This window comes from Eleutherodactylus coqui, chromosome 7, assembly GCF_035609145.1.
Source record: "Eleutherodactylus coqui strain aEleCoq1 chromosome 7, aEleCoq1.hap1, whole genome shotgun sequence".
Classification (NCBI taxonomy): Eukaryota; Metazoa; Chordata; class Amphibia; order Anura; family Eleutherodactylidae; genus Eleutherodactylus; species Eleutherodactylus coqui.
In genome coordinates, this window is record NC_089843.1 from 120,519,127 (window position 1) to 120,547,071 (window position 27,945).

Sequence of the window (27,945 nt, forward strand, 5' to 3'; positions counted from 1 at the left end):
TTCCTGTATTGTGCAGCCTTTTCCTACTTAATATCATAAAAAAATAAATAGAGAGGAAACCTTGAGAAATCTGAATATTGCGCTTATTATTTCCAGAAATCTTTGCTCCAGTTTGTTGGATTTGGAAATACATTCTATGTATCCTATTTGGCATACTGTATAGATTTCCTGTGTAAAGGTCTGGAGGGCCACCACATTGAGACTTCCTGAGCAGACACTATGACTCAGTCTTCTATGAAATTATCTTTTTTGTCAAAGGTTCCCCCGAAGTTTGCAGGAAGGCCAATCGAACACCATCACCCCTTTTCTGAAGTCTCGCAGCAGCTGTGCTTCTTACAAAATAAATGAGTAATTCATAAATTCCCAAATGAGAACAGAAACTTTGTCGACAAACTAGACTTGTTTGTTGGACATAAAAGGACATAAATCCTCTACAGTTCCCTAGGGAAAGACTTGAAAAAGGGAGTAATTATTATAAACCACTTAGTGCTATATGCTCTGTATCATGTTGCCGTGAGAATGTTAGGTTTGATTGGTTCATAAAGCAGGTTTCGTAAATCCTTTTTTAGGTTGGTTTCAACTGTTGTATCTACCGTAACACAATATGAGTAGTGGTATTATAATGTACAAGAAGTCTAAAATCCATATGATACTCTGTATTTACACACATCTATATGGATGCAGGACTTAGTTACTACGTGTTCACTTATTATATGGCAGTTGGACATTAATCTTTATGTAGTGCTAATATATTCCACAATGCTTTACAATTAAGAAAATAACAAAAAGTAACATAGCAAGTCATTAAAATAAATGACCAGTGATTCTGGTACATGAGAGCTAACATTACAAATGCTTGAGGTTATACAACGTTATTTGTTTTGTGCTTGTGTAGACGCTAAACGTGACCTGTGTTAATTCATATGAAATTAGTATTGCAATAAGTAATACTTCTAGGCTTCTTTCACACATAGATTGTGTGCCTTTATTGGGGGGTGGGGGGTGAAAAAAAAAAGATTTGTATCCATTTTTAACAAATGTTTTATTTGTGCCTTTTTGTGGTCACACATTGTTGATATGCATTTCTGTTTCACTATAGAAAAGCCTATTGGGAAAATGCCTAAAAATGCCATACTTAGAGCATGATATGCCTTGAAGAAAAAGCCATGGAGCCAAAAATGCACCAAAACTGAGGAAAAACAGTAAATAAATAGAATGCCCCCCCCCCCCAAATGAATGGAATGGTATTTATGAATGTGCACTACTGCTCCATTCATTTTAATAGGACTGTTTGAGATAGCAAAGCACTTGTACTCTCCAGGAGTCCCATAGAAATAAATGGAGCAGCAGTGCACAGATTGTTCAGTATTTCCGCATATTGTGCTCCATGTTGCTTCTGTTTCTCTGTATTTAGAGACAGTAATAGAGGAGCAGGATCAGATCTTCTCTGTAAGTGAAGTGTCTAGGAGACATTATAGCAGTTAATATATACCCAATAACTCAGGGAAAACTGAGAATTAGATATAGAATCTGCAGAGGGAGAAAAACTGGTGAGAGAATGCAGGATACAAGTCATATAATGGCCAGAAACTTTTTCTGAAAAGTTGCCTGAGGCTGCCTTCACACTGGCATCAAAATCATGCAAGATTTGTGTGTTGCAAGATGCACAAATCTCGCAAAAATATGAACTTGATTCTTTTGAACGGGTTCATTCACATTAGCGATGTTTTCCCTGATGGCACCACGACGCGATGCTATGCAGGAAACAAATCGCAGCATGTTCTATCTAGCTGCAAGTTCTTGCAGCGCCGGCCCATTGAAAGCAATGAGAGAACACTGCTATCCTCTACTGCAGCTGTGATAGCCACGGTGGGGATTCCCCTCATCCCCGCAGTGATGCAAGGCTGTTTTCACATGAAAATGCTTCACATCCACAGGGCTTTCATGGATGGCAAGAGCAATATTGGGCCGTATCAGGGCTTCTTTTATGTAAACCGAGTTCTATTTTGTAATGGCATGATTTAATGTATCTCATAATGTATTGTAAAACTTTTATCATTTTTTGTGGGATGGAGTGGGAAATACCTTATATTTGAACCCTTTTTTGGGGGGTTCTGATTTTATGGTTTTCATGGTACATTAAAAACAATGTTTGGATTTTTATGGTCGCAGCGATACAAAACAGTTTTTGTTTCCATTATTTATATTTTTAAGTACAAAATGAATAATGGATGTTTTGATAGTTTATGATTTGTTTTTTTTAATGTATTTAAAAACTTGTTCCTAACTTTTTACGTGTTTTTGTCCCACCAGGGGACTTGAACATCCAATAAAATACATTGTAATAATTTTGTAATGCAATGTATTATGCTGGGAATGTTAGCCTATTAAGCTGGTAGGTTTCCATAGATGGCAGGTCTGGCAGGCTTGGCATTGACTATCTAATGTAAGGGGTAAAATGGCAAGTATCAAAGTTATCCTCAACCTCAGCCATTGCATTCAGAAGTCAGCAACATAAAACAGCCAACGTGTATGGAGTGTATGATCACTAGTCTTTAGTCAGCACTAGAGATAAGCAAGCACCCAAATGCTTGGGTCTGCGTTATTCGAGTCGAGCTTTTCGGAAAATTTGAGAACTCTACCCGAGTAACAAACCCCATTGACTACAATGGGAGATGCAAGCATTTTTGAATGTGGGACGCCGGGTGCCGAGTTTTTTTTTTTTTTCCCTGCCTGCCTGCCAGCCAGAAAGTTTGCAGCGGCGGGGAGGGGCCAAAACAGGCACATCACAGCGGGGAGGAGCCAAAAACTGGGGCAGGGTCGAACACGGCGTGATGCTCGTTCGAGCAACGAGCACCATCGAGTACACAAATACTCGAATGAGCATTAAGCTTGGCAGAGTATGTTCGCTCAACTCTATTCAGCACCCCACTACAGGTTTTATCAGGATACTAGAGTTTTATGTTTCCGGGCCTAAAATTTAAATGGCTCAATGAATACACAAAGTAATAGTTCTGTTTGTTAATCAATGCAGTATCTGAAGCCATCATTAATGGGAAACTACTAAAATAACGCCTACATCTTGTGTATAAGGGACCTTTCCCACTGGACAGAATAATTCCCAACAGCGTTCCAGAATATGCTGTCCCGAATTCCACACCAAAATCTGTTTTGCTAACTATAGAACTTTGATGTGGAATTTCTGCCGGAATTCTGCTATTTTCAATTCCGCACCAAAATCTGCATGTGAGCAGTGCAGATTTTGGGGCTGAATATTCCTCGGGACATATTCTACAACACTGCTGCAGAATATTCTGTCTTGTGCTAAAGGACCCTAAATCCTTCTTCAGATTACTCTACTTGTACCCTGCATGTAGTTCAGAATTTATGGACCATAATATGTAGCTAACCCAACATAACCTGTTTCCCCGAAAATAAGACACGCCTTATATTAATTTTTGCTCCCAAATATGCGCTACATCTTATTTTCAGGGGGTGTCTTATTTCGCCGCGGCAAATCCGTCTGTGGCCGCTAATCCCTCAATTGGCCAGCTTTGTGGACGAAATTTCTCAGAAATTTCGTCCACATGGGACAGCAAATCTGTCACGGCAAAGCTGGGAGAAGCCGGTGTTGTGGTGCGGACTCACCGGCCACAGAAACAGAAAAGCGTGCAGCCAGGTCGCTTCAAAACAAGCGGCTGAGTGCCATGGCTTTTGAAGCAGCGCTTTCCCGGCGGAAATCTCGCTGTTTATCGCTGTGGCCAAACTGCGAGATTTCCGCTGGAAATACGCTCTGTGAGAACCCAGCTTTAAGAATCACACAGGGTGCCTAACTCACACACAGAGCCATAAAATAAGGGCTGTAAAGTAACGTACCTGTCTGCAGACAGAAGGTCCTTGACCACTTGTAAGCAGGGATGGTATTGCAGCTTCCGGCCACCAGGGGGAGCTCATCACAGCAGACGTGTACAGCAGGAACAGAACGTACAGTATGGACTTTTCCAGCCAGCAAGGGGAGCTCACAACAGCACACTCGTACAGCACAGCAGGGACAGGATAACAGCCGACTGTCTGCAGATCTACCTATACATCTGGAGGTAGGAGACAACGGGGATGGCAGCAGGGGACAGGCCTCTTGACTTGCCTGCACACTTTACTATGCCTTACTATCGGGGGGGTGCCTTATATTCAGGGGGCACCTTATTTTCGGGGAAACACAGTATTTACATGGCCGTATATTTCACAGCCATGTTTTAAAAATGCAACACGTGCTACATGGTATTATTTTCTATTGGGCATATATAGAGCCATATTAGCCCAGTGGAGAATGAAAGCAATGACCGCAAATACCAATCAAATAATGAAGAAATATAGGTATTGATAACATACAGTTAGAACGTCATCTGTAACACATCCATATTACTGACGTATGTCAATACACCTATGTGAAACCAGCCTAAGAAAATGTTTAAAACCTGCCTGGCTTTCAGATGACCTTTCAGAATAAGCTGGCGTGTGTTTACATGAGGAATAACACTATTTCTGGCCATTATAATAATAATCTTTATTTGTATAGCGCCAACTTATTCCGCAGCGCTTTATGTGACTTATATCCTGTATTTTTCAACATTTTCTCCTCTGCGGACTGTTCATCTGTTTCTCTATCCTCTCAGGACTGGTGAGAGGAGTCCGCTGCTGTGCTGTGTGTGCTGTGTTCTATAGACTGTACACAGAGAACTGTGGGGATTCTGTTATTTAACTGACTGTAATGCACACACAGTAGAAAAGTAGATACACAGCAGCAAAGGAAGGCAAAAATTCTCCTCTGGTGCTCTAAGAACCTTCTTTAGGTGAGGAGGGAAATGCAAATGCCAGAACCAGTCAGGATCAAGACCCACATCACATCCAGCAAAAATAAGATGTATGCTACCAGAAACATGTATTTTTGCTGGATGTTATGCACACACAGATATAACCTCATGATGTAGCATGTTTATAAACAGCAGCAGATATCTCAGCATTAGCTCCAACATTCACTTCTGTGTATGAGTGTCTCTCTCTCCCCTGCATACAGTTCAATGGGCAGGATAACTTGTCCCTTTGCTCTGCATTCTAGCGTGTCCTGTCAATCATGTGAGGGCGGACAGTGGACAGCAAGGTAGGAGGAAAGGAGACAGTACTTTAGAGGATAAAAACATTATTTTAGGTAAACGAAGTAACTAGCAGTTTTGCTAATTATCACTGCTTGAAATGTTAGTGTCCATTTAAAATAGTAGCGCACAGTTTTTTTTGGCACAGAGTAAGATGTGGGAGAGCTTCTATGATAAAATGCAGCATACCAGAAGCTTTGCAAAAATGATACAGCTGTGTTGGCACGGGGAATAGAACTGAGTGGCATAAGAGTTGCAGGTGGTTAATGGATTATTTAGTAATTAGGTCTGATATATTATGGTATGAAAGAGTGGGTTTTGGATTAAATTGCTGAAAAGTCAATGGAGGATTTAGAGAAAAAAAGAAGACACTTAATGCAAGTGGATGCTTCCTGTATGCAGCAAAGAAGATCAGGAGCCGCTGATAAAATGACAACTGTGACCATGATGATATACAATAGCTATTTAAAAATGTAACGTTTTCATTTAGACAGGAAATGTCTTAAAGGGGTTGTCCAGTTTACAAATCCCGTTTCCATATACCCTGTTAGGGAATTCAGAGTTAATATATGGAGTTCCCTGTTGCCTCTTGCTCTTGTCCTGCCCTACAGTAAATGGACAACACATTGATTTACTGTAAGTGGGACCTGTGTAATGTCCAATTTACCCTGTGTTGTCGGATGTCACTGGAAAAAACTCTTAGGCCTCATGTCCACGGGGAAAATCAGGCCCGCCGCGGATTCTCCATGCAGAATCCGTAGCGGGTCCCTCCTGCCCAGCAGACATGAGGCTAAAAATCAGAATAAACTCACCTGCTCCGGACGATGCGGATCTTCCTTCCTTCGCGGCCGGATCTTCTTTCTTCAGCCCGGCGGAGGTGTTCGGCACAGCGTGCCGCCCGCATGCGCCGGGCACATCCGTAGGGCCGAAGAAAGAATATCCGGCCGCGAAGGAAGGAAGATCCGCATCGTCCGGAGCAGGTGAGTTTAATTCTGGTACGGGTCTCCCGTGGATCCGGGCGGCTTCCATAGGCTTCAATAGAAGCCTGCGGGAGCCGTCCCCACGGGAAACCCGCACGAAAATGGAGCATGTCCATTTTTTTCCCCGCATGCGGATCCGCGCCTGACTGGAAAAATGACATCCGCAGGTATTTAACTACCTGCGGGTGTCCAATGCATTCCTATGGGGTGCAGATCCGCGTGCGGGTGATCCGCTGTGGATTTTAATTCTTCTTTTCCCCGTGGACATGAGGCCTTAGGGCATGTTTACACATAGCAGAAATGCTGCGGAGTGTCCACAGCGGAAAATCCACAGCATTTCAAAAATACAAAAATGCATCAAAATCCACACCATTATCAGGGATTTTGATGTGTATTTTGGTGCCGATCAGCAGCAGACTTCACCCCTTTAATTGAAAGGGCAAAATCAGCTATGGATCTGCACCATAATCGAAGTCATAATCCACACCAATGGCATCTGTGGAATTCTACACATGTTTATGTGTTCTTTCTTTCTATCTATCTATCTATCTATCTATCTATCTATCTATCTATCTATCTATCTATCATCTACTAGACTAATATATTGATTAGTTTAGTACAATAGCTATGTCTGGCGTTATTACACAGTTGTGCAATTATTGTGAAGTATCATCGCTCTTTATGTGGCAGATGGCCCTTTGAGCCCAATTAGACTACCACCTTTGAATCAGCCTTGTCAATGCTACTACCTGGAGTCAATATTGTACAGCAGTCCCTCAAGTTACATAATAATTGGTTCCACAATGACCACTGTAAGTTGAACATATTGTAACATGAGGTCACAACTCTATGGAAAATACGTAATTGGCTCTGAAACCCAAAATTGTCAACACAAAACAAGAAAAAATAAGGACTAAAGAGCAGTAAGTAACGAACTAATACAGACAAAGCAAGTCCTTACATATAACATTGAGAAAGAGCTGCTGGAGGCCATAAATCTCTTTCTATGTAGAGGACAGGGACTTTTTCTGCATCCAGTACAGTACACACAGTTCACCAGAAAAGTAGTGATGGACAAACTTTTGAATCATTCAGTTAGTTTGCCAAACCTTTGCAATAAGTTCAGTTCAAATGATTTGAACTAAACCGGAAGTTCACCAAAACCCCTAAAGCTTGTGTATAACACTGTCTAAGAGCCATAAAAGCCCTATATTACACTCTGAAAGTGTTCTACATGGCTTTTATGGCTCTTAGCCAGTGTTATACACCAGTGTTAAGGACTAGTGTTGAGCGAAATAATTCAGTAGGATTCTGTTTTGGGTAGAACTTTGGTAAAAACTCAGTTTTGGTTTGTGCCGAACCAAACTTTTAGCAAAGTTTGACCTGAAACAGGGTTCTACTGGTTTGGTTCGCTCAACACTACAGAAGAATATAATGGATCCACCCCCACCTTGTGTTCAAGGGAAAACCTCATCTTGGCGCAGGTAAAGACCTGCACAGTACATACAGTGCTACACTGCACTGTAGAGAGGCAATGCTAAACAGCCAGCCATTGCATGCACTCAGTAATACAGGGGTTTTAGCAGTGGAATGCCCATGTTGATTGGCTGGATTTTCCTCCAACGAGCATATGCTACAGATCCAGATTGTCTGATACTTTATCTTGAATGTGGTTTCAAGTTTCAACAGCCCAGGAAATACCATTGTATGTTGAAAATATTGTATCCTGAGAGAACAACGCATGTTGTACCTATGGTTTCATGATTCAGTTTACCTTTAGGCCGTTTTCACATGAGCAGTAAACGCTGCAGAATTTCCGCTTGCGGAATCACTGCAGGAATTCTGCAAGCGGAAATGCGGAGCAGTTTTTTTTAAATCATCACACTGTGCAGACATTTACCACAATGAACCCACAGGGTTATTGAAAAACACTGTGGGTTCTAAATCCACAGCTTCTGTATTTACACTGCGGAATTCAACCATTGAAATACAATGGTTAAATTCCGTAGCTGATCCACAATTTAAAACGTGGCCAAATCCACACTATTTTGGTGCAGCTTTGGCCACCACAGATTTCCAATGGGTATTCCATTGCAGAATGCCTGCAGTGATTTTGCCCCTTGTGAAGGTGACCCAAGAGATGTCACTAAATAACGTTTTAGCTGCTCAAAAAAAGATGCCATCATTAACACTACTAGAGAATTGTTAATGCTTTGGTGCATGTTCACATATAGCATAAATACTGCAGGTTTTCCTTACTTGAAATCCACAGTACAAGCCATGATGATGAGAGTTAAATAATTCCCTTCCACATGGCATGGAAAATATTGGCGCAGAACCTGCGGTGGCATCTCAATTTATGCTATAGACTTTCCAATTTCACCTCTTCAAATGAGGAAGGGACCTTTCGCATGGGATGGAATATTATGCAACAGCATTGCGGAATATGCTATCACAGGAATTCCGGACCTCAATCTGCACATCTAAATGCAGATATTGATGCGGAATTGCCGACAGAGTTCTGCCATTTTCAATTCCTCATCAAAACCCAGATATTAGCAGTGCAGATTCTGGGGCTGAATATTCTGCAGGAGGGCATATTTCCCAATGCTGTTGCGTTATAATTAGAGATGAGCGAGTATACTCGCTAAGGCACATTACTCAAGCAAGTAGTGCCTTAGCCGAGTATCGCCCCGCTCGTCTCTAAAGATTCGGGGGCCGGCGCGGGTGACAGGTGAGTTCCCGACAAGCGGGGAATACTCGGCTAAGGCACTACTCGCCCGAGTAATGTGCCTTAGCGAGTGTACTCGCTCATCTCTAGTAATAATCCATCCAACGTGAAGGCATATGAAGTGAAATCTGTATCAAAATTCATGTCAGACTTGATTGTGGAGAATTCACTGTGGAGAATTTGCTATGTGTGAAAGTACAGCGATTCTTAAAATTGTCAGTAAATCAGTCTTTATCATGGAATCAGAATTTATTTTTGTCTGACATCAAATCATTTTACAATTTCTTTTAATAGGTATGATTTTGTGGAGATTGAAGACCCAAGTGATGGGACAAAACTTGGACGCTGGTGTGGTTCTAAGGTAGTGCCCAGCAAGCAGATATCAAAAGGAAACCAGATCAGGATACGATTTGTATCTGACGAGTATTTTCCATCTGAACCAGGATTCTGCATCCATTATACTCTTCTCACCCCGGTAAGCAAATGGCTCAGTACAGTAATTACAAGACAGCACTGAGCGTTCTGTAACCTGATCGTTTATAGGTCATAATAAGCTTAGAAAGGCCCCCAAAAAGTTAATGAAAAGTAAACAACTTTCTCCAGAGAGCAATGTATTCCTTTCAAGAAAACTAAATATATACCCAGGTGTTTCACTTGCTGATTTGGGATGTGTCAGTGATTTTAGCTTGTGGTTAGTCATGTGAAAATTCTTGCATAACTTTGTTTTTCCCAGTTTGCAAAGAAATTTAATGTCTGTAAATTACATTTGAGTTTTTTTGGAAAGCAATATTGCCTGCAACAAACAGCAACTGCCAGGGTATGATTTTACATAATACCATATGATTATATGCAGATGGAACTATTTTGAGCTCCTTCAACTCAATTTGTCACAACTTTTTCTGATGCTGTACATAGTTCACAGTAGTAGAGCTCCGATGTAGGCATCTTCAGATCTCCTCTATCAAAAACAATTGAATTACCAATACAAAAATTAGGTATTTAGAGCCCATTGAAGGGATTGTGGGTAGTTTGAGCACATTGCTATTACATAACTGTGTGTTAGGTATACTTTACTGCGCTTTAATCGCAAATGGATAAAGAATATGGATGGCTTTACAACTATTAGCCAAAGAAAATTACTCAAACAAGCAATTTTGACCATTTGTTGTCCAGTGTAAATGCGAGACCCGACAGCATACTGAGCGAGAAATCACTCATTAGTCACTAGTCGATTTGTTTGAGCTCAATGAGTGACTTCCCACTTAGTACAAAGAGGCAGTCATTCATCATTGAAGGACTGCCTGTTCACATTGAATGGAAGCAGGCGGTCGGAAGAGATCTCCAACGTGTTACTTCTGTGTGAATTATGGACGAAGTGTGGACTATGAAATCTTCAGTTTGAGGGCTGCTTCATACGGGCATATGCTATTCCGCATGAATTTGGAAAAAAACGGGAAGATTTCTTTCTCGCACATAGTATTGACGACGCACAAGAAAGTTGAGGCAAGTCCTATCTTTTCTCAGGCATAGTATCAACGCCTGAGAATCCCGAAAGTGGAAACAAAACCATTGTAATCAATGGTTTTGTTTTATCTCGTTATGCAGATGGGACTAAATGGGACTAAAACGCTCCCATCTGTTTAAGCCATGAAGAAAATCATTGTTTTGCTTTCATATTATCAAGGTCAGATTTTACTATGGGCATAAGAGAGAGTTGTCCTGCAACCTCAACCCTCAGGCTTTGTAGTCAATAGCCATTATTTGTCCACCATAAGGTGGTGACATAGCTCAGTAATCATGCATATCACATGTATGGACAAAGCCTGCATCTTATTACAAAAGAAATTTAATTTATTTATGTACAAAAGTTATATTTATGGTGCAGTGGGAAGATGTCCAGGCCTCAAACACACAACTATGTTATGGATCTGTGTTGAACACGTCCGTAATATAGAGTACTTAGACTTGCTATGGGCCCATGCTCTACCTTCGATTTATATGGACTCATACACATATATCATTACAGAGGTATTAAGAGAGTTCTTAGAAAGACTGGAAGTATATATGATCTCTGGTTTTATTGGTGAGGAGGGAGTTATTGAGGTAAAGTCTTAGATTGTCTTTATCTCCATACTGATGTCCCAGCCTAAGAACGTTTCTAAAGATTACTTGCTTGTTTTCTACAGTTTTCTTCTTATTGTATATGGGCATGCTAAACATATCCCAGTGTTTGCCAATGTCTCTAACTCTGGGCATATCCCAATCATCATCTATGTGTATCCGCAGTCCTTTAACGCTAAAGAACAATCTTTCTTGGCATTAGGAATTTTTCCCCAAATGTGGAAGAACTGAAAGGCTTGCTACTAGAGATGAGTGAACACGTTCGGCCCCGCCCCTTTTTCGCCCGAACACCGAACTTTGCGAACACTTCAGTGTTCGGGCGAAAAAGTTCGGGGGCCGCCGTGGCAGCGCGGGGGGGTGCGGCGGGGAGTGGGGGGGAGAGGGAGAGAGAGAGGGCTCCCCCCTGTTCCCCGCTACTGCCGCCCGCGCCGCCGCGCATCTCCCCGCCCCCCGGCGGCACCCGGACCTTTACGCGCGAACACTGCAGTGTTCGGCAAAGCCGGTGTCCGGGTGCGGATGTGTCCGTAACGGACATGTTCGCTCATCTCTACTTGCTACTAGAGATGAGCGAGCATACTCGCTAAGGACAATTGCTCGAGTGAGCATTGTCCTTAGCCAAGTATCTCCCCGTTCGGCAGAGAAGGTTCGGCTGCCGGCGCGGGTGACAGGTGAGTTGCGGTCATGAGCAGGGTGGAGTGGGGGGGAGAGAGGGAGAGAGAGATCTCCCCTCCGTTCCTCCCCGCTCTCCCCCGCCGCTCCCCGCCCGCCGCCGGCAGCCGAATCTTTGCTCCCGAGCAGGCAGGTACTCACTAAGAGCAATACTCGATCGAGCTATTGCCCTTAGCGAGTATGCTCACTCATCTCTACTTGCTACACTCTGCAGCAGGCTGGACATGATCATCAATCGTCAAATGAAGTAGGGGGAGCGCTGGCTTTACTCCCATTGAAATCAATGGGAACGCTGCACTGCTTCCTGCTCTTCTCATGGTAAGGATGTCACGTCTTATCCTGAGCAGGAAGTATAGAGGCTGCATGACGCTCCCATTAACTTCAATGGAAGTGAATCTGGTACTCCACCTTCTTCCCCAACCCATTGATGACAACGTCCAGCCTGTTGCAAAGTGCAGTGGGCTGGATGATCAGCTGATGAACGGGGGTCCTGAGCAGCACACCCTTCCATCAATTACTGATGCCCAGAATACCCGTTTAAGTTGTGAAGTTTATAGAATCTATTTCTACAGAATAGTGAGACTGTAAGAAACCTACTGTCACGTTGTGCTGCTGGGATCTGTTGTACTACTGGGTTCCAGGAGCACACCTTCACAGGTGAGGGATAATAGAGCTGGCTGAGTGTGGAGTTCCTCCTGCCAGCCAATCCCCACGGGTCTGCTGCATATATATTCACAATCCCCTCTGCAAGAGGTAGCTGGTATCCCTTCTCTCTAGGGTTTGTAGTCCTGCATACCTGTATATGTGTTAGGTGTGTGAACAGCGTCTTGTCCAGTGTCTGTGCAGGTGGCCAGACATCAGGTGTGTACAGTCCTGTTCAGTGCTCATTCTGCCTCTGTTTGTGGTGTGAACAGGTTCTATGTGTGGTGGCTGTAAGAAAGCTTGATGTCGCTGGACTCCTGGTTAGTGTAGGGACTAGCGGTATAGCCAAGAGCCGTGACGTGGCCCGCTAGCTTACATATTTTGATCAAAATGTCAACTAGTACCTGGAATTTATAGCTTAACACCTGCTATTAGCGTTTGCATTTTGGCTGCTGTATGGTGTGATTCCGGTTATGTGTGTCAGCTTACTCTGTCCTGTTGTCCCTGTCGTGGTGGCATGTTTATGTGTCCTATCCTGGATGCGTGGTTCCTAGGAGCAGCAAGGGCTCAGATCCGAAGACTGCTGGGCTGCCCTTTATAGGGGCGATGTCCCCGTTCAGGTAGGTCTGTGTCACCAAACCTAGTAGTAGATAGGGATAGGTGTATATCTGTGGTAGTTCCTTGTGTTTCCCTAAACCCATCCTTTTGGGTCACGTTAGTGTGGGCCCAGAGCTAAGTTGCCCACACGAACGTAACATAACCTTTTGTAACTGGGGAGGCATTATATTACATTCGTGTGGGCAACTAAGGATGGGGCCAACACGAACGTTACCCAGAACAAGAGTCTAGGGGAAAAATGACCCTGTGCTGCAGGGAGGATGACATGGCCCTACCTACTATGCAGGGCAATCGCCTTTATAAAGGCGGCCCCACGCTGGAACCTCGGCCCTGCTCTCCCTGACAGGAGGATACTCACAACCAGGCGGCACTGGCAAAATGCACAACTCACCACACAACCTCGCACTCCACAGCAGATGGTAAGGCTGAATATAAATGCCAGGTATTAGTTGACATTTTGATCAAAATATGTAAGCTAGTGGGTCACTTCACAGCTCCTGGCTATACCGCTAGTCCCTACACTAATCAGGAGTCCAGCAACACCACACATAGAACCTGTTCACACCACAAACAGAGACAGAATGAGCACTGCACAGGACTGTCCACACCTGATGTCTGGCCTTCACAGACACTGGACAAGACACTGTTCACACACCTAACACATACAGGCATGCAAGACTGCAAACCCTAGAGAGAAGGGATAACCGCTACCTCTTACAGAGGTGATTGTGAATATATATGCAGCAGACCCATGGGGATTGGCTGGCAGGAGGAACTCCACACCCAGCCAGCTCAATTAGCCCTCACCTGTGAAGGTGTGCTCCTGGAACCCAGTAGTACAACAAATCCCAGCAGCACAACCTGACACCTTCACTTTCTTACCATGGGAAATAAAATAATAGAACTAGATAGGGGAACAAAACTTGAAGCTCTATGTATTATCCTTTAGAGTATATTCACACATCATAGATATAATTGGCTTTAATGGCATTATACCACAATAACCAAAATGTGTATGTACCTGAAGAATAGCCTCTCAAGGATATCCAGCAGCTCGCCATATACATTAAATTATCCGTAGATCCTAAAAAGCAGGGACATAATGACAAGTAATGAGTTCAGTCATCTTTTCCAGATCAGAAACATGTAGAAGGCATTTCTGCTGAAGTTGACACTATTTTATTTATACCACGTTACAGCCTTACATAAATGGAAATAATAGCTTAAGCAGATATTTGACCTCAAACAACTCCTTCATTAAGTGATCTCTTTGAATTATTGTCCAAAGATGACATGATATCACGTGCCTGTGTTCTTGTTTACAATCTGCCTACAAAGCTCTCTATATAAAATCTTGACAATGGAAGGGAATTGAGCCATTACACAGTCATTCTACAGGGGCTGATTGTTGCTTTATCAGCCATTCACTTTCTTTTAGCTTTAATAAGGTCCTGATGATCATTTATTTTCTTCTGCTACAATAATATCTTCCCCAGACCTTTTTAATTAGCGTAAATCCCTCTTGTAAATCTGTTTGTCCAGTGATAATAGTGTAGAAATGCTTTTATGCTTAGGTAATGCAACCTGCAACCTACATAAGTTTCCTTGAGACTTAACTGTAGAAATGTGCTTCAGTTTGATGACTGAAATAGTTAGATGTGCGTTAAAGGGGTTGTCCAGTGTAAACTATCGATGGTCTGGCCTTAGGACAGGCTTTCTTATGTTATATAAACTGGCTCCTCCTTGTCGAGGGCACTTGTTATACTCCTTGTATTCTGGCCCTGTTCGGACTCTGCATACCTGTACATTGTCAGTCTTCTACTCTTCTGCATTTCTGTCTGTTTCCTGTTTTGCACACTCAGTGTCTGTCTGAGGTCAGTTGTTGGTGTTCTATGTCCAGGCCTTCCATAGTCCCCGCTCCCATTCCTCTTCAGACCTTGTACAAGCACTAAGGTTGTCCTTTTCGGGATGAGTGTTGCACTCCGAGGCAGGCCCAGTTGGGGAGGTTCAGGGTGTTCTGTTCAGATCTGTATCTCTGTTTTCTGTTCAGTCCCACGTCTAGCTACTATTAGTCTCCCATATGCATGCCTCTCCAGACTGTTGTAGTATCCTACTCACCCTACTTTCGTCAGCAGTCTCTGATAGATGTGACAACATTGTATTTTTCTGCCTAATATTGTGTAGGTTTTCCTTTGCGTCACCAAAACAGCTCTGACCCATTGAGGCATGGACTCTGCAAGTACTATGAATGTGTCTTATGATATCTGGCATGAGGATATTAGCAGTAGGTCCTTAAAGTCCTACAAGTTGCAAGGTGGAGCCTCTGGTCAAGCATTAATGAGCCTTTGACACCCATGACACTCTTGTCAGATTGTCAGTTGTCCTTCTTTGGTTCACTTCTTGTAGCTACTAGCCATTACATATCGAGAACACCCTACAAGAACTACTGCTTTGGAGATTCTTTGACCCACTCATCTAGCCATCACAACTTGACCCTCATCAATGTTACTAAGATCTTTTTACTTGCCCATTTTTCCTGCTTCCAACACAAAACTTAAGGAACTGTCTTCACTTGCTGCCTAAAATATCCCACCCACCCCATGCCTGGTGCCATTTTAACAAGACAATTAATGTTATTAATTTCACCTGTCAGTGGTTTTAAAGGGAATCTGTCATCAGTTTCATGCTGCCTGAACTATAGGCAGTAGTAATGCAGGACAGGTATGCTCATTGTCCCCGTGGATGCTATATTCTGAAACATTATGTTCTATTCTGAAACACCATGACATTTCAGAATAAACACACTTTAAAGTCTGATTCAGGAATGGAGTTTTGAGTCAGGGAGACAGACCATGCCAGCCTCTTCCGGCCCACAGAATGTTGACTGACAGTTCTCCCCCTATGCATAAAAGGAAACAAATCTGTCAGTCTTCATGCTGCGACGAGAAGAGGTCAGGGCGGCCCACCTCTGTGACTCATATGTCTTTTCCCGAATCAAACTTCAAAGTGTACTTATTCGGAAATGCCGCAGCGTTGGGCATTGGGCAATGGGCATACTTGTCCCGGGTCCATGCTGCCTGTAGTTTGGGCAGCATGTACCCTAATGACTGAATTCCTTTAATGTTATGACTGGTATATATATGTAAGTAGCTCTGTAATCCATCATGGACTTGACATAGTGCTTTGCATATTTTAATGTGGGTATTTATCTCAGTTACTTGACATGAGGGCATGAACAGACAGAGCGATCTCAACATTATCTGATTGTGTATCAGCAGGGGTGGTTTCAGTCTATGCATAATCTTGATCTTAACTATAAGGACATTCTCAACATTATAGTCATTGACTTCCAGACTACATTAATGATCATTTCACCTGCAGTGAATATATTGGTACCGCATAATTGTGGAAAATATTAACTATTAGTAGGCTTGGCTGCTCAACACCTGCCTTCCCTTAGCTGATTTTGGCTGGTTATGCCATCTACAGATTATAATGTCTGGCAGTTCGTGTTTCAACATATTTGATTAATTACAGGGAAAGGCGTGCACAGTGGAGCCAAATTTCCCATTTTTTAATGAAAGTGAATCCACCTGTGCTGTCTTTTGATCTTCGAATGGCAGCCATAGCCATGTTTATCTGTTCATTGATGTAGAGTTGATTTGAACTAGTAGTGTGCAAAAAAATCAAATAATCGGCATGTTGATGTAATGAAGATTACATAAGCCAACTCTTGGGGACCTTTCACATGGGACAGAATAGGCCGCACTATGCACCGCAAGCCATGGTAAATTCTGCATCAAGATCTGAAGGCTACCTCCGGTGAAAATGGATTAAAACCTGCCTGCAATTTTTCATTAAAAACTGCAGTTAGACCTGTGGACTTTGGTGTGGAATTCCGCAATTGCAGATTTGGCTGCTTCCTGTGTCGTAATTTCATCCCATGTGAAAGGTCCCTATAGTTGGGTTCATGCTGTGTGTTTTTGTTGCATTTGTAAAGTGAAAAAAGTTTGGGACGGTGTTAGCCAGTAAAGCAAAGTGTGATTGTTCCCAGCAGGAGAAACCAAGTAATCTTGTAGATATGATACCTTTTAATAGCTAACAAAAATACATGATGTTACAGCAAGCTTTCAAACCTACTTAGGTTTCTTCTTTGGGCTTAATGGACTACATGTGAAGAAGTATATATATATATATATATATATATATATATATATATACATACATATGAAAAAGCAAAGACACAGTGTGATTAATTGCATCTAAAACAATTCCAGGATGAGTAGAGGAGTAAATAATTAATTAGTCCACTGATGAGGGATGTAAAAGATTTATGGTCTCTGAATTGGTGTTAGGGGGTCACCAGGGCCGTGTGTTATCTGTACTATAGATTTCTCATAATCTCCTGTCACGCATGAACTCTGTTGAAATATTTAGGCCTGTGTTGAAAGTTGAACTTGAACTCTCAAATTCTTGTTGCATTTGTAACATGTTTTCTTTGTTTTGGTTGGTAAATTCTTATTAAGAGACAGACACCATAAGCATGTGTAAAAATACAACAAAAATGCACAGTGTGAACTTAGCCTTATACTATTTTTATCTTTAGCCCAATTGCACACAATTGTGCAAAGTACTGTAGCAACCAAAGACATTTAGCAGATCATTACGAGAAGTGACTAGTGTTGACAACTGTTTGTTTTATTTTTCCTGGACAGCTTATCCTAAAACACGCACAACATTTTTTATGCACACATCAGAAAATCAGAATGAATGGTAAAGATTATAAGTAATACACATCTAGAGGTCAGATACTGAAGTTATGATAATTTGGCCTCTTTCACAAGGGCGATGGACCTTTAGACTTGCCGCATCGTGGCCAAAAATCGCATGAACAGGAAACAGCTGCAATCGAGTCACGGCTAAAATCAGTATTTTCTCATCCATTTGCACGGCCGGGTGCAGCGTATATGCACTGCAGCCCGGAATTCCCTCAGTCAGCATAAATCCTCGTTATTACTTCTAATGCCTAAATGCAGGCACCTGTCATGTTTTAGCAGCATCCAACAACCTCTCTTTTTGCTCAGCTTCCATAGGAGTCTACGGGAGCTGCCCGCGTATTTCAGTCAAAAGATAGGGCAAGACCTATCTTTTCCAGCTGCGTATAAATTCAGTCGCTTATCTTTTCCAGCACAACGTTTTTGCATGGTTAAAACGGATGGTCGTCATTTTTTATTGTGGCTAAAATGCTCGTGTGAATAAGGCCTTACAGGTATAATGTGGACGAGGAGGAAAAAGAGGGGTAGAGCAAAACCCGAACAGTTGTGTTTGTTGTGAAAAATGATACTGTGAAAGTGGTGAAGAGAGTGAAGTGATAACTTCAATAGTGGAGGTGCTGCCTGACCAGATGACGCACCACCTGGGTGGGCGTGATAGAGTAAAAGGATAGAACTAAAAAACTGGCAGTGGAGAAGGCGCAACACTCCAGGTTGGTCACTTCCTATTTGCTTTAACCTGGAGTGTTGCGCCTTCTCCACTGCAAGTTTTTTAGTTCTATTCTCTTAAAGGTATAGTAGCCTGCTCAAGTACCACTGGTCTAAGAAAAATGGAAACAATGCCTTATTCTTATGGGCTGTCCAGGAATTTCTGGATGGTTGGCAACCCTGAAAGTGACTAATGCATGTATAAGGTCGGTGTTACATGGGCATAAGTACATTTACGTGCTCAATTGCGTATTTGTGTGCGCATCTTGATGTTTTATTGGACTTTTTGCATGCAAAAATCGTCGCAGTTGCGCGTGGAAAATGTCAAACAAGCATACTCCCATTCATTGACCTGGATATTTAAGGTAATTAGTTCAGTATGTGCTTTTTTCATGCTCAAATAGGAAAATAGAGTATGCTGCAATTTTCTTTTTTTCACAAACAAAATGCATGTGCAAAATGGGCTTATATGAAACGGCTTCGCAGCATGTTTTGGCATCCCATTAAAAGGTCAAGTTTATGTTCAAATCCACCATTTCACAGGGTGTGATAGATCCAAAAAAGATGTAGTTTAATGTTTTTCTGTCCTATTTCAGAACATGATCCAGCTTTTAGTAAAAAAGGAGATATACATCCTGTTGTATCGTGCTTTAAATGTACCTTATTTTCCATTTTTGTAAAAAAAAAAAAAAAAGTACCTTTATTGTGTGAATAGTGCCTAATAAATTCTTCCTCGCCTTGTAGGCAGCAATCTTGCTTTTGCCTGAACAACAAACATTATGGCCAAACTGCATTAAAACAACAATGATTGGTGACCTATTAAGGGTGCATCTGCCAGTGTGAATTTGTATATTTAAGGGCCCATTTACACGGCCGTAGGCGTTCTACGTGCGCCTGCCGATGCCATGAAATGCCTGAATGGCAAAGAGCCCGACGCATATACGCCAAGGCCGCATTGCTATTGGGCCTGGGGAGACATTTCCCCTTCCCTCCCCCTACTCTCTCCTCCCCTCCGACTGTTTGCAATGGGAGGGGGCAGGGGTGGAGCTAAGCTCTTGCCCCTTGTCTGCAGCCAGCAATGGGAGCTGGCGAAGCAGGCGGGGCTTAGGTCCACCCCCGGCCTGCCCCTCGCATTGCAAGCAGCGGCAAGGGGCGGAAAGGAGAAGAGAAGGGGGAAAGAATTTAGCAGTAATGCTGCTAAACTGCCTCCCACCTCCCTTCTTGTGCAGCTACCATAGCCTCCCTTAGGAATCTATGCAGCTGCCGGCGTGGAAGCGCCTGGTCAGACGCTTTTGCGCCACAGAAAGAAGCCCATGTGCACTGATCCATTGTAAGCCAAGGGGCAGCGTATGTCGGCCGGGCGTGAAAACCTGGCCAATACACACCTGTGTTAATAAGCCCTAAGGCTGGGTTCATACGGTACAGAAATCTTGCGAAATGTCCGCAGCGGGACCGCACGGAAACTCAGCAAGATTTAAGTAGCAGAAAGACTGCTTCGAATCCCGCACTATTTGGTGCCAGTTTGAAGCGGCTTTTAAGCCTATATTCCGCTGCAGAATTCTCTCCGCATAGAGAGCCCTACGGGGAAAATTCCATGGCAACTTCCGCCCCGTGTGAACCCAGCCTTAAGGGGTTTTCAGGACTTCATTATTGAAAGTGTTGAATGTATAACTTACATGACTGCACATGACCGTGCAACAAACTTACCAAAAATACAATACAACTTGGCGTAGCTCAGCCGCTGCTAATGAATGTGCCCAATTCACTTGAGCTATACAGGACGTTGACATATCGCTGAGTATACCGGTAAGCTTGAACTAACAAATACGCCCTGTTCTTTCATGATGACTTGTGCCAATGCCTCGACCCTGCTGCACTCAGACTGTTACTTCTAACCAACTCAGTTCTACTAAATTAGTATGAAGATGCAATTTATTCTCGGGATGTGTTAAAAAAAAAAAGGCGGTCTTGACTTCAGCTGCCGAGTACAAGGCTTCATTGACCTAGAATAGAGCTAGCTCAGTAAGGAGAGGCTCTTATCACAACTATGACTTTGCAGGAACATGATTCAGTGCTAATGAACTGTGGAAACCCAATTTACACCTTGAAGTGGTCTTTAAATAAACTGCAATCCTAACATTACTGTTGATGATCGTAAGTAATTGCTCCCAACTCAGCGAAGGCATACAAACACATCAGCCATGCTATTTTGCCAAAATAATTAAAAATTTGTCTTCTTTTATCTTACTAGACACAAAGCTAAGCCTCGGGCAAAGCTTAAAACGGCAGATGAGGACTTGGAAGATGATAACCTCAAAGCCACAAATGGTGTAATTAATTCTTTTCGAGATCAAGCTACAATGATTTAATAGCTTGTTCTTTCTTTTACTGTACTTGTAGTTAGTATTTTAGGGTAATAGTACATGTTTATATGGCAAGTTAGTGAAAATGCTGCTATTAGGATTGTATCACTGACACATGGGTTTCCAGTACAGGAAAATGACTTTCATTCTGCATTGAATGGTTTTCAAATAGCCGTGGTATTGCTTCTCTCAACAGCAATAAAGGGATTCTGTTATTAGAGTTTCCGCTAGTAAGGTGCCATCTGCGTCAGAACCTCCACATATGTGTGTCATAAAAAGTAGAATATTTGTTATAGCAGAAACTTACTTTTAGATTTTCCCTCACTGTATGGTAATTGACCCAACTCGAGTCATGAAGACGGAACGCATGAGCACCGAGTCACAGCTTCCATTAATTATACACGCCCCCTCCGCAACACCACCGCCTCTCCCTGTTGCTGACGTCACCGCAATCTGCAGGGAAATTCTGCTCTTGTGCTATTGGGCCCCCTGCCCCAGACCTCAAAATGGGCAGAAGGGGGCGGTAGAGATGTGGAGGGGACATGCAAATTAATATTCTGCTATTTATTACACACGTATGTCCAGGTTTTGTTCCATGAGGCAGGTAGCGCTATGGTGGCACCTTACCCCTTTAAAGCCTCATACAGACAATCGTATTACAGAACAATCATATATATATATATATATATATATATATATATATATTTATATTTATTAGGGTTATAACTTTTTTTACATCTTCATATTCCTGTATCCTAATTCAATGTACGTTTGCCAAAAAACAAAGAATTTAATTATTTCAATATTTTTTCAGAAAAGGTCACTCCAAAATCATATAATTGGATATATGGATGTATAGAGATTCTTTATGCATCCATATATTCCAATGATATTTTCGGGGTGACCTTTTCTGAAAAGAAAAATCAAAATAACAATTAAATTCTTTGTTTTTAGGCAAAAGTACATTAAATTAGGATACAGGAATATGAGGATGTAAAAAAAAGTTATAGCCCTAATATATACACTATATGGACAAAAGTATTTGGACACGACATGTTTTTCAGAAAAAGTGCTTTATTATTCTATGTAGTAACGTGTCGGAATGCACCCACAACAGCAACACGTTGAGGCAGACTTTCCACAATTCTATGTGAGTCTGGGCAGGAATAGCTCACCATAGCTTTCATGCTGGCGGTAGCAGCTCCATAGATTCCTATGGGAGCCTATGCTAGCTGCCGGAGAAGAGAGGTGGGGGAGAGTTTAGCAGCATGACTGCTAAACTCCCTCCCCCCTCTCTTCTCCTCGCTGCTCCTTGCCGCTGTTTGCAATAGGAGGGGGCGGGATGGTGTCAGAGCTACGTGTCTGCCCGCTTCGCCCCCTCCCATTGCTTTCTGCGGAAAAGGGGCGAGAGTTTAGCTCCGCCCTCGTCTCGCCCCCTCGCATTGCAAACTGCCCAAGGGGAGGAGGTGAGCCGGCGAGGAGGAGGGAAGGGGGAATGTCTCCCCAGGCTCCACGGCATTGCAACCTTGGCGTATATACGCCAGGCCCTTTGATGTTCAGGCATTTTTACAGCGCCGGCGGGCCCATGTAAGACGCCTATGGCCGTGTAGATGGTCCCTTACGGTGACTACATTCAGTAGTTGCAAAATTGCTAGTAGCCCAAAATATATATAATGTTTTGAAATCCAGCTGATTACCCAATGCAGAATGTTTGTCCAGACATTGCATACTTGGCACCAAACATTGAACACATTTTGGCTGCAAGTATAATATTCATCTCATAGAAGCGGGGTTCTGTTTAATTGTAACTGATCTGAAAGTGAGATACGTGTATTTATGAGGTGCCCCAAGAAGCTCTAGAGTTTATACTCCATGCAACACAGAGGGAGGAGAGTGGACATGTTTCACTTGGAGTAATTAAAACTGAGGGGCTAGATTAAGAGACTCATGTACGGCATAGACATAGGGCTTCCTCACATGGGGGAGTTTAATGTCCGAGTTAGGACCGAGTTTGCAACTGACAGAACTCAAACCCATTAAAGTGAATGTAGTAATTCACATGTGCGAGTTTTGTCTTGGACTGACGGTACGTTTTTTTTAAAATTCAGCATGTCCTGTTTTGGTGCATTTTCACGCAGCAAAATAAATCCTCCATTAAAGTGTGTGAAAAAAAATGGAATGCACCCACATTGACTTCAATGGGAGTTTAAAATGACACTCCTTTCTTGACCACATGGCATGCATTTGTCCTCCTTTTTTCACGTACCTATTGACTTCAATGTGGGTGTTAAATGACATCAATTGGGCCACCTTCCGTTTTTTTTTCATGAAAAACTGATTACAATCGGATGAGACTTCTGCATAAAAAATGCGCACAGGACACAACCACATGCTGATTGAAATGGCTGTTTAACCTAATGAGTTCCAGATGTGTTCTTTCTCTCGAGGAATTGCACAGCATATTGCAGATGTCATTGCGCATTGCGCACTTTTTTGCACCAAAGGTCTCCACAGAATTCTATGGGGAGGCACAAAAGAGCGGAATGGGATGCTCAATGTGCGCACAAAAGTAGAGCAGGCAGCATCTTGTTTTTCACGCATGAAATGCATGTGCACAAAAAGGAAATGAGAACAAACCTATTAAAACCAACGGGCTCTGCTCTCTGCGTATTGCGCACGCACATTTTGCGCACACAAATCTTAGTGTAGCTTTTGCTGCTGCACGAATGTTTCCCTATCATACAGTCCATCTACACAGAGTACTAGGTCACAGCAGTGATTAATTCTACGTTTTCATTGTGTAGGAGCTCAAGGAGCTTGCATTGGTCTACAATTAATGACTTGCAAGAAATTGTAAAAATATTTCAGAAAAGATGACTTACAAATGTACATGTAAAACTATGGGGCGCTAAGAACTGCCATTCCCATGGTGCAGTAATCCGCCCTACACTTATGAACATATGTTGGTATTTTTGTGCCCTTTCAATAGTAAACAGTATAAGGTGCTTTCAGATGCTCATAATATGGGAGCATTTCAGTGTCTGTATTATGGTCCCAACATTCGGACCTCCCTTGACTTAATTAAAGGGGTATTCCAGGGAGGGATCATTTTTTTCAGTTTTCAACCCATCTATTGGTTGGATGAAACCTAATAGATCAGTGGGGGTTTGACCACTGGGACCCTCACCAATCTTGAGATCGGTGGATCCATTTACCCCACTTCCCGTCACTACTGTATCACTGTACAAACTGAAGTGAATCAGCACTGGCCATGCATGAATGGTGCTGCTCCATAAATTTCAATGAGGCTGATGGTAATAGCTGAGTACAAGCGCTTGGGTATTTCTGTTAACCCCATTAAAATGAATAGAGGAGGCAAAGCGCATGTGTGACCAGTGCTAAATTTACTCCAGTTGGTACAGCAATACAGCAGTGACTGGAAATGGGGCAAATGGGACCCATCATGCTCAGGAATGGTAGAGGTGCCAGCAGGGGGATAGCTAAAGGCTCATGGGCCTAGGTGCAAAAGTTTATTTTGGGGGCCTCCCCAACTTCTCTTAACCCTTTAACGCAGAGCCGTAACTTGAAGCTCCTGGGCCCCAATGCAAAACCTGTAACAGGGCCCCAACTATAATGCTTTATTAATAGTACTGGGCTCTCTATGTTGAGAAGAGAGGCCTTATAGGACCCCTAAGGCTCCAGGGCCCAGGTGCAACCACATCCCCTGCATCCCCTATAGTTACACCAGTGGATGCCAGCAGTCAGACCCCCACCGATCTATCAGCTTTCACTTATCCAGTGCATGGGTGAAAACTGAAAAAACAAGCCCTCTCTGGAATACCCCTTTAAGGATTCTATGGTGATAAAAGTTCAGTTCAATTGAACCATGCACCAACATTTGTGCATATTATGGCTCTGTGTGAAAGTGGCTTTAGGCTTCCTTTACATACACATTTTTTGTAGTGGCTGCTTTTTGAAGCCTGTATAAACTGTCATGACATTGCTGCGTTTTTGATATGCATGTCTTTTAGCTATCTTTTTTTCCCTGTAGAGAAGTCTATGAAAGAACATCTTTAAAAAAAGAGCCATATTAAAAGCATATGTATTTTGAAAAAATATCATGCACCTAAACAATACACCAAAAGCAAGGGAAAACATTACAAAGAAGCACACTGGAGTGTCTTTCAGAACTCCCTATTGGCCTGCAGCAAACTTCTGGCTATTGAATTTGACCTAATTCAATGGCCAGAAACCATTCTAAGGAACCATTTTTAAGATTGCGTTAAAAAAAATATTTTAACTGGGGTTCAATGGTCATTATTCAAATTCTCTCAAAGACCGTTGTTAGAACCAACCATCAGTAAGGCAGTAATTTTACTATGCAGCTTTTTAATATGCAGTTTTATGGTGATTTATGTTTGGTTTAGTAGAGCTGCATGGTGTCTGGGTATTGCACTGCATGTCATTAATAGGGACAATGAAATTCTGGCACACTACGGGTGTGGGAAATTGGCTAAGTATGTTTTTGGACGTGAAAGAAGAAACTACAGTAAATAGAGAAAACCCAACTTTAGGAAGACATACAAAATCAGTCTATGAAACATTGTCCTGTTTACAAGATATCGATCAATCTTAGTAGATATAGCATATAAAGTAATGAAGTATACCGATGTTACACAACTCTATACACCACAGTGTAGTAAATGCAGTATACCTATTGTGATGTGTTTGAGCAGAAACTCAATAGCATAACTACAAAACTAAAAAAGATAAAGCAACAAATTAAAAGTAAAGTATGAAAGACGCTACAGTGCGCTTATTTGTGGGAATTTCCTCACTTTTAGTAACAAATTAAAAACTAAAGTAACAAAAATTCCAGTAAATATAAGCCCGAGTTGTCTTTTTCTATAAAGTTATTACAAAAATTGTATTCAGTGGTTTCTTTATTATGTTTATTATGGTGTTGGCGGTTGGCAATCATCTCTGATGCCTCCGAAGCCTAGGAAATCTAAGAAGCAACCAATCTGAGAGCTTTAATGGTGACCCCAGTTTGTCACCCAGGTTTATTAGAAGCATAAAACAAGAGAAGACAGAGAAGGGGTTAGAACCACCTGGAAGAAGATGAATACGTGACTTCTGTGTACTTTTTGTTTTATCTTGTTATTTTAGGAACTGAAGCTCCCAGCCAGGAGACTTTGTACTAGATTGTAGTTGTTCTCATTGTGGGTAGGACTGAGAAGAGCCTAAATTCAAATGACATTCAAGAAAATTTCCTCGAGCTACTACTGACAAAGCAAAAACAATTGTATGGAAATTACCCTATTCTTACTCCCCCTCAAAACAGATGGTAACATTTACAGTTGGATGAAATCTAGGCTACTGATTTTACTGACTTCATTGATTTACTATTGAGTATAGAGTGTAGTTTTTTAGTCCTTCTTGCAATGACATAAGTATTAGGGTCCCTTTACATGGGTCGACTATCAGGGGCTTAACCCCTTAGTGATCGGGCTTTTTTGCTTTTTTCCATTTTTGTTTTTTCCTCCTCCCTTTTAAAAAATCGTAGCTCCTTTATTTATCCATCGACGTCGCTGTATGAGGGCTTGTTTTTTGCGGGACAAGTTGTATTTTTCAATGGCACTATTTATTGTACCATATAATGTACTGAAAAACTTTTTAAAAATTCTTAGCGGAGAGAAATGGAAAAAAAATGACATTCCACCATCTTTCGGTGCGTCCTGTTTCTACGATGCACAAACTGCAACAAAAACGACCTGATATTTTTATTCTATGGGTCAGTATGATTACTACGATACCAAACTTATATAGTATTGTTTTTGCTGTAGTACTTGTATTTTTTTTTAAGATATTAAATTTTTTTCAATTATTTTCTGCGGTCATTTTGTGCGCGTGATAACTTTTTTATTTTTCCGACAACGTAGTTGAGCAATGGCTCATTTTTTGCGGGATGTCCTGTAGTTTCCGATAGTATCAATTTGGAATACATACGACTTTTTGATCGCTTTTTATTGCATTTTTTCTGGGAGACAGGGTAACTAAAAAAATGCATTTCTGGCGTTTTTTATTTATTTTTTCGGACGACGTTCACCTGCAGAAAAAATAATGCACTACTTTGATAGATCAGACTTTTACGGACGCGGCGATATCAAATACATATTCTTATTTTATGATTTAGATTTTTTAATAATAGATATGGCAAAAGGGGGGTGATTTAAACTTTTATAACTTTTTTTTTTTACAATTTAAAAAACTTTATTGATCTTTTTTTTACTTTACTTTGAAGTCCCCCTGGGGGACTTTAACATGCGATGCTTTGATCGCTCCTGCAGTATGACGTAATGCTATAGCATTACGTCATACTGCTTTTTTACAGGCAGTCTTTCAAGCCACCCTGTGTGGATGGCTTGATAGGCAGTCTGCTAAGGCAGCCCTGGGGCCATTCATTAGGCCCCCGGCTGCCATGACACCTGCACGGATCCCCCGATCTCACCGCGGGGGGGCCGTGCGGGACCCCCAAACAGCGTTCGGGGGATTTAAATGCCGCTGTCAGAATTGACATTTAAAGGGTTAATAGCCGCGATCGGCCGAACAGCCGAGCGCAGCTATTGCCCGCGGGTGTCAGCTGTAATAAACAGCTGATGCCCGCGCTGTATGGAGGGAGATAGCGGCGCTACCTCCCTCCATACACGTCCTGCAGCTGCAGGACGTAAAACACTATGGCCCGGTCGTTAAGGGGTTAAGCGCTCAACAGCTGTCGCAATAATTAATAATTATTGATCCTTCACTGATTGAAGGTGGAGCTAATCGGAGAGCTCTTCTGGCTACACACCTCCATTCAGACTAAACGGGTAGTCGTTTATAGATGAATGACTGCCTGTTTACAGAGGCCGATTGTCGTTTGATTTTTGTGCCTGCCTTAAGTCAACGATGAATGATAAGGGAACACAATAATCGATAATCGTAAGAGGGGCCTTAGTTTAGTAGTGCTGTCCTTTGCTGATGCAGCAATGGCCATTTTAGTTTCTCTATTCAGGGTACTTAAGGAAGTAAGGGGGGTTTTGCACTGGCAAATCTGTTTGTCATATTGAGCACCAACCAACAATGAGTATATTGATTGTCGCTTGTTAATAATGAGCAAATGATCAGTAGTATAGGGGCAAACAATCGTTA

The 27,945-nt window shown here is 42.2% G+C and overlaps 1 protein-coding gene across 2 annotated transcripts in view; it reads left to right on the forward strand.

Moving 5' to 3' along the window:
- Positions 1 to 27,945, forward strand: part of PDGFC (platelet derived growth factor C) — a 226,591-nt gene that overhangs the window by 144,973 nt on the left and 53,673 nt on the right. For both annotated transcript variants that reach the window (XM_066573598.1, XM_066573599.1), the window contains one exon: positions 9,156 to 9,336. In XM_066573598.1, the coding sequence (XP_066429695.1) occupies positions 9,156 to 9,336 (181 nt within the window). The remainder of the gene's footprint in view (positions 1 to 9,155; positions 9,337 to 27,945) is intronic.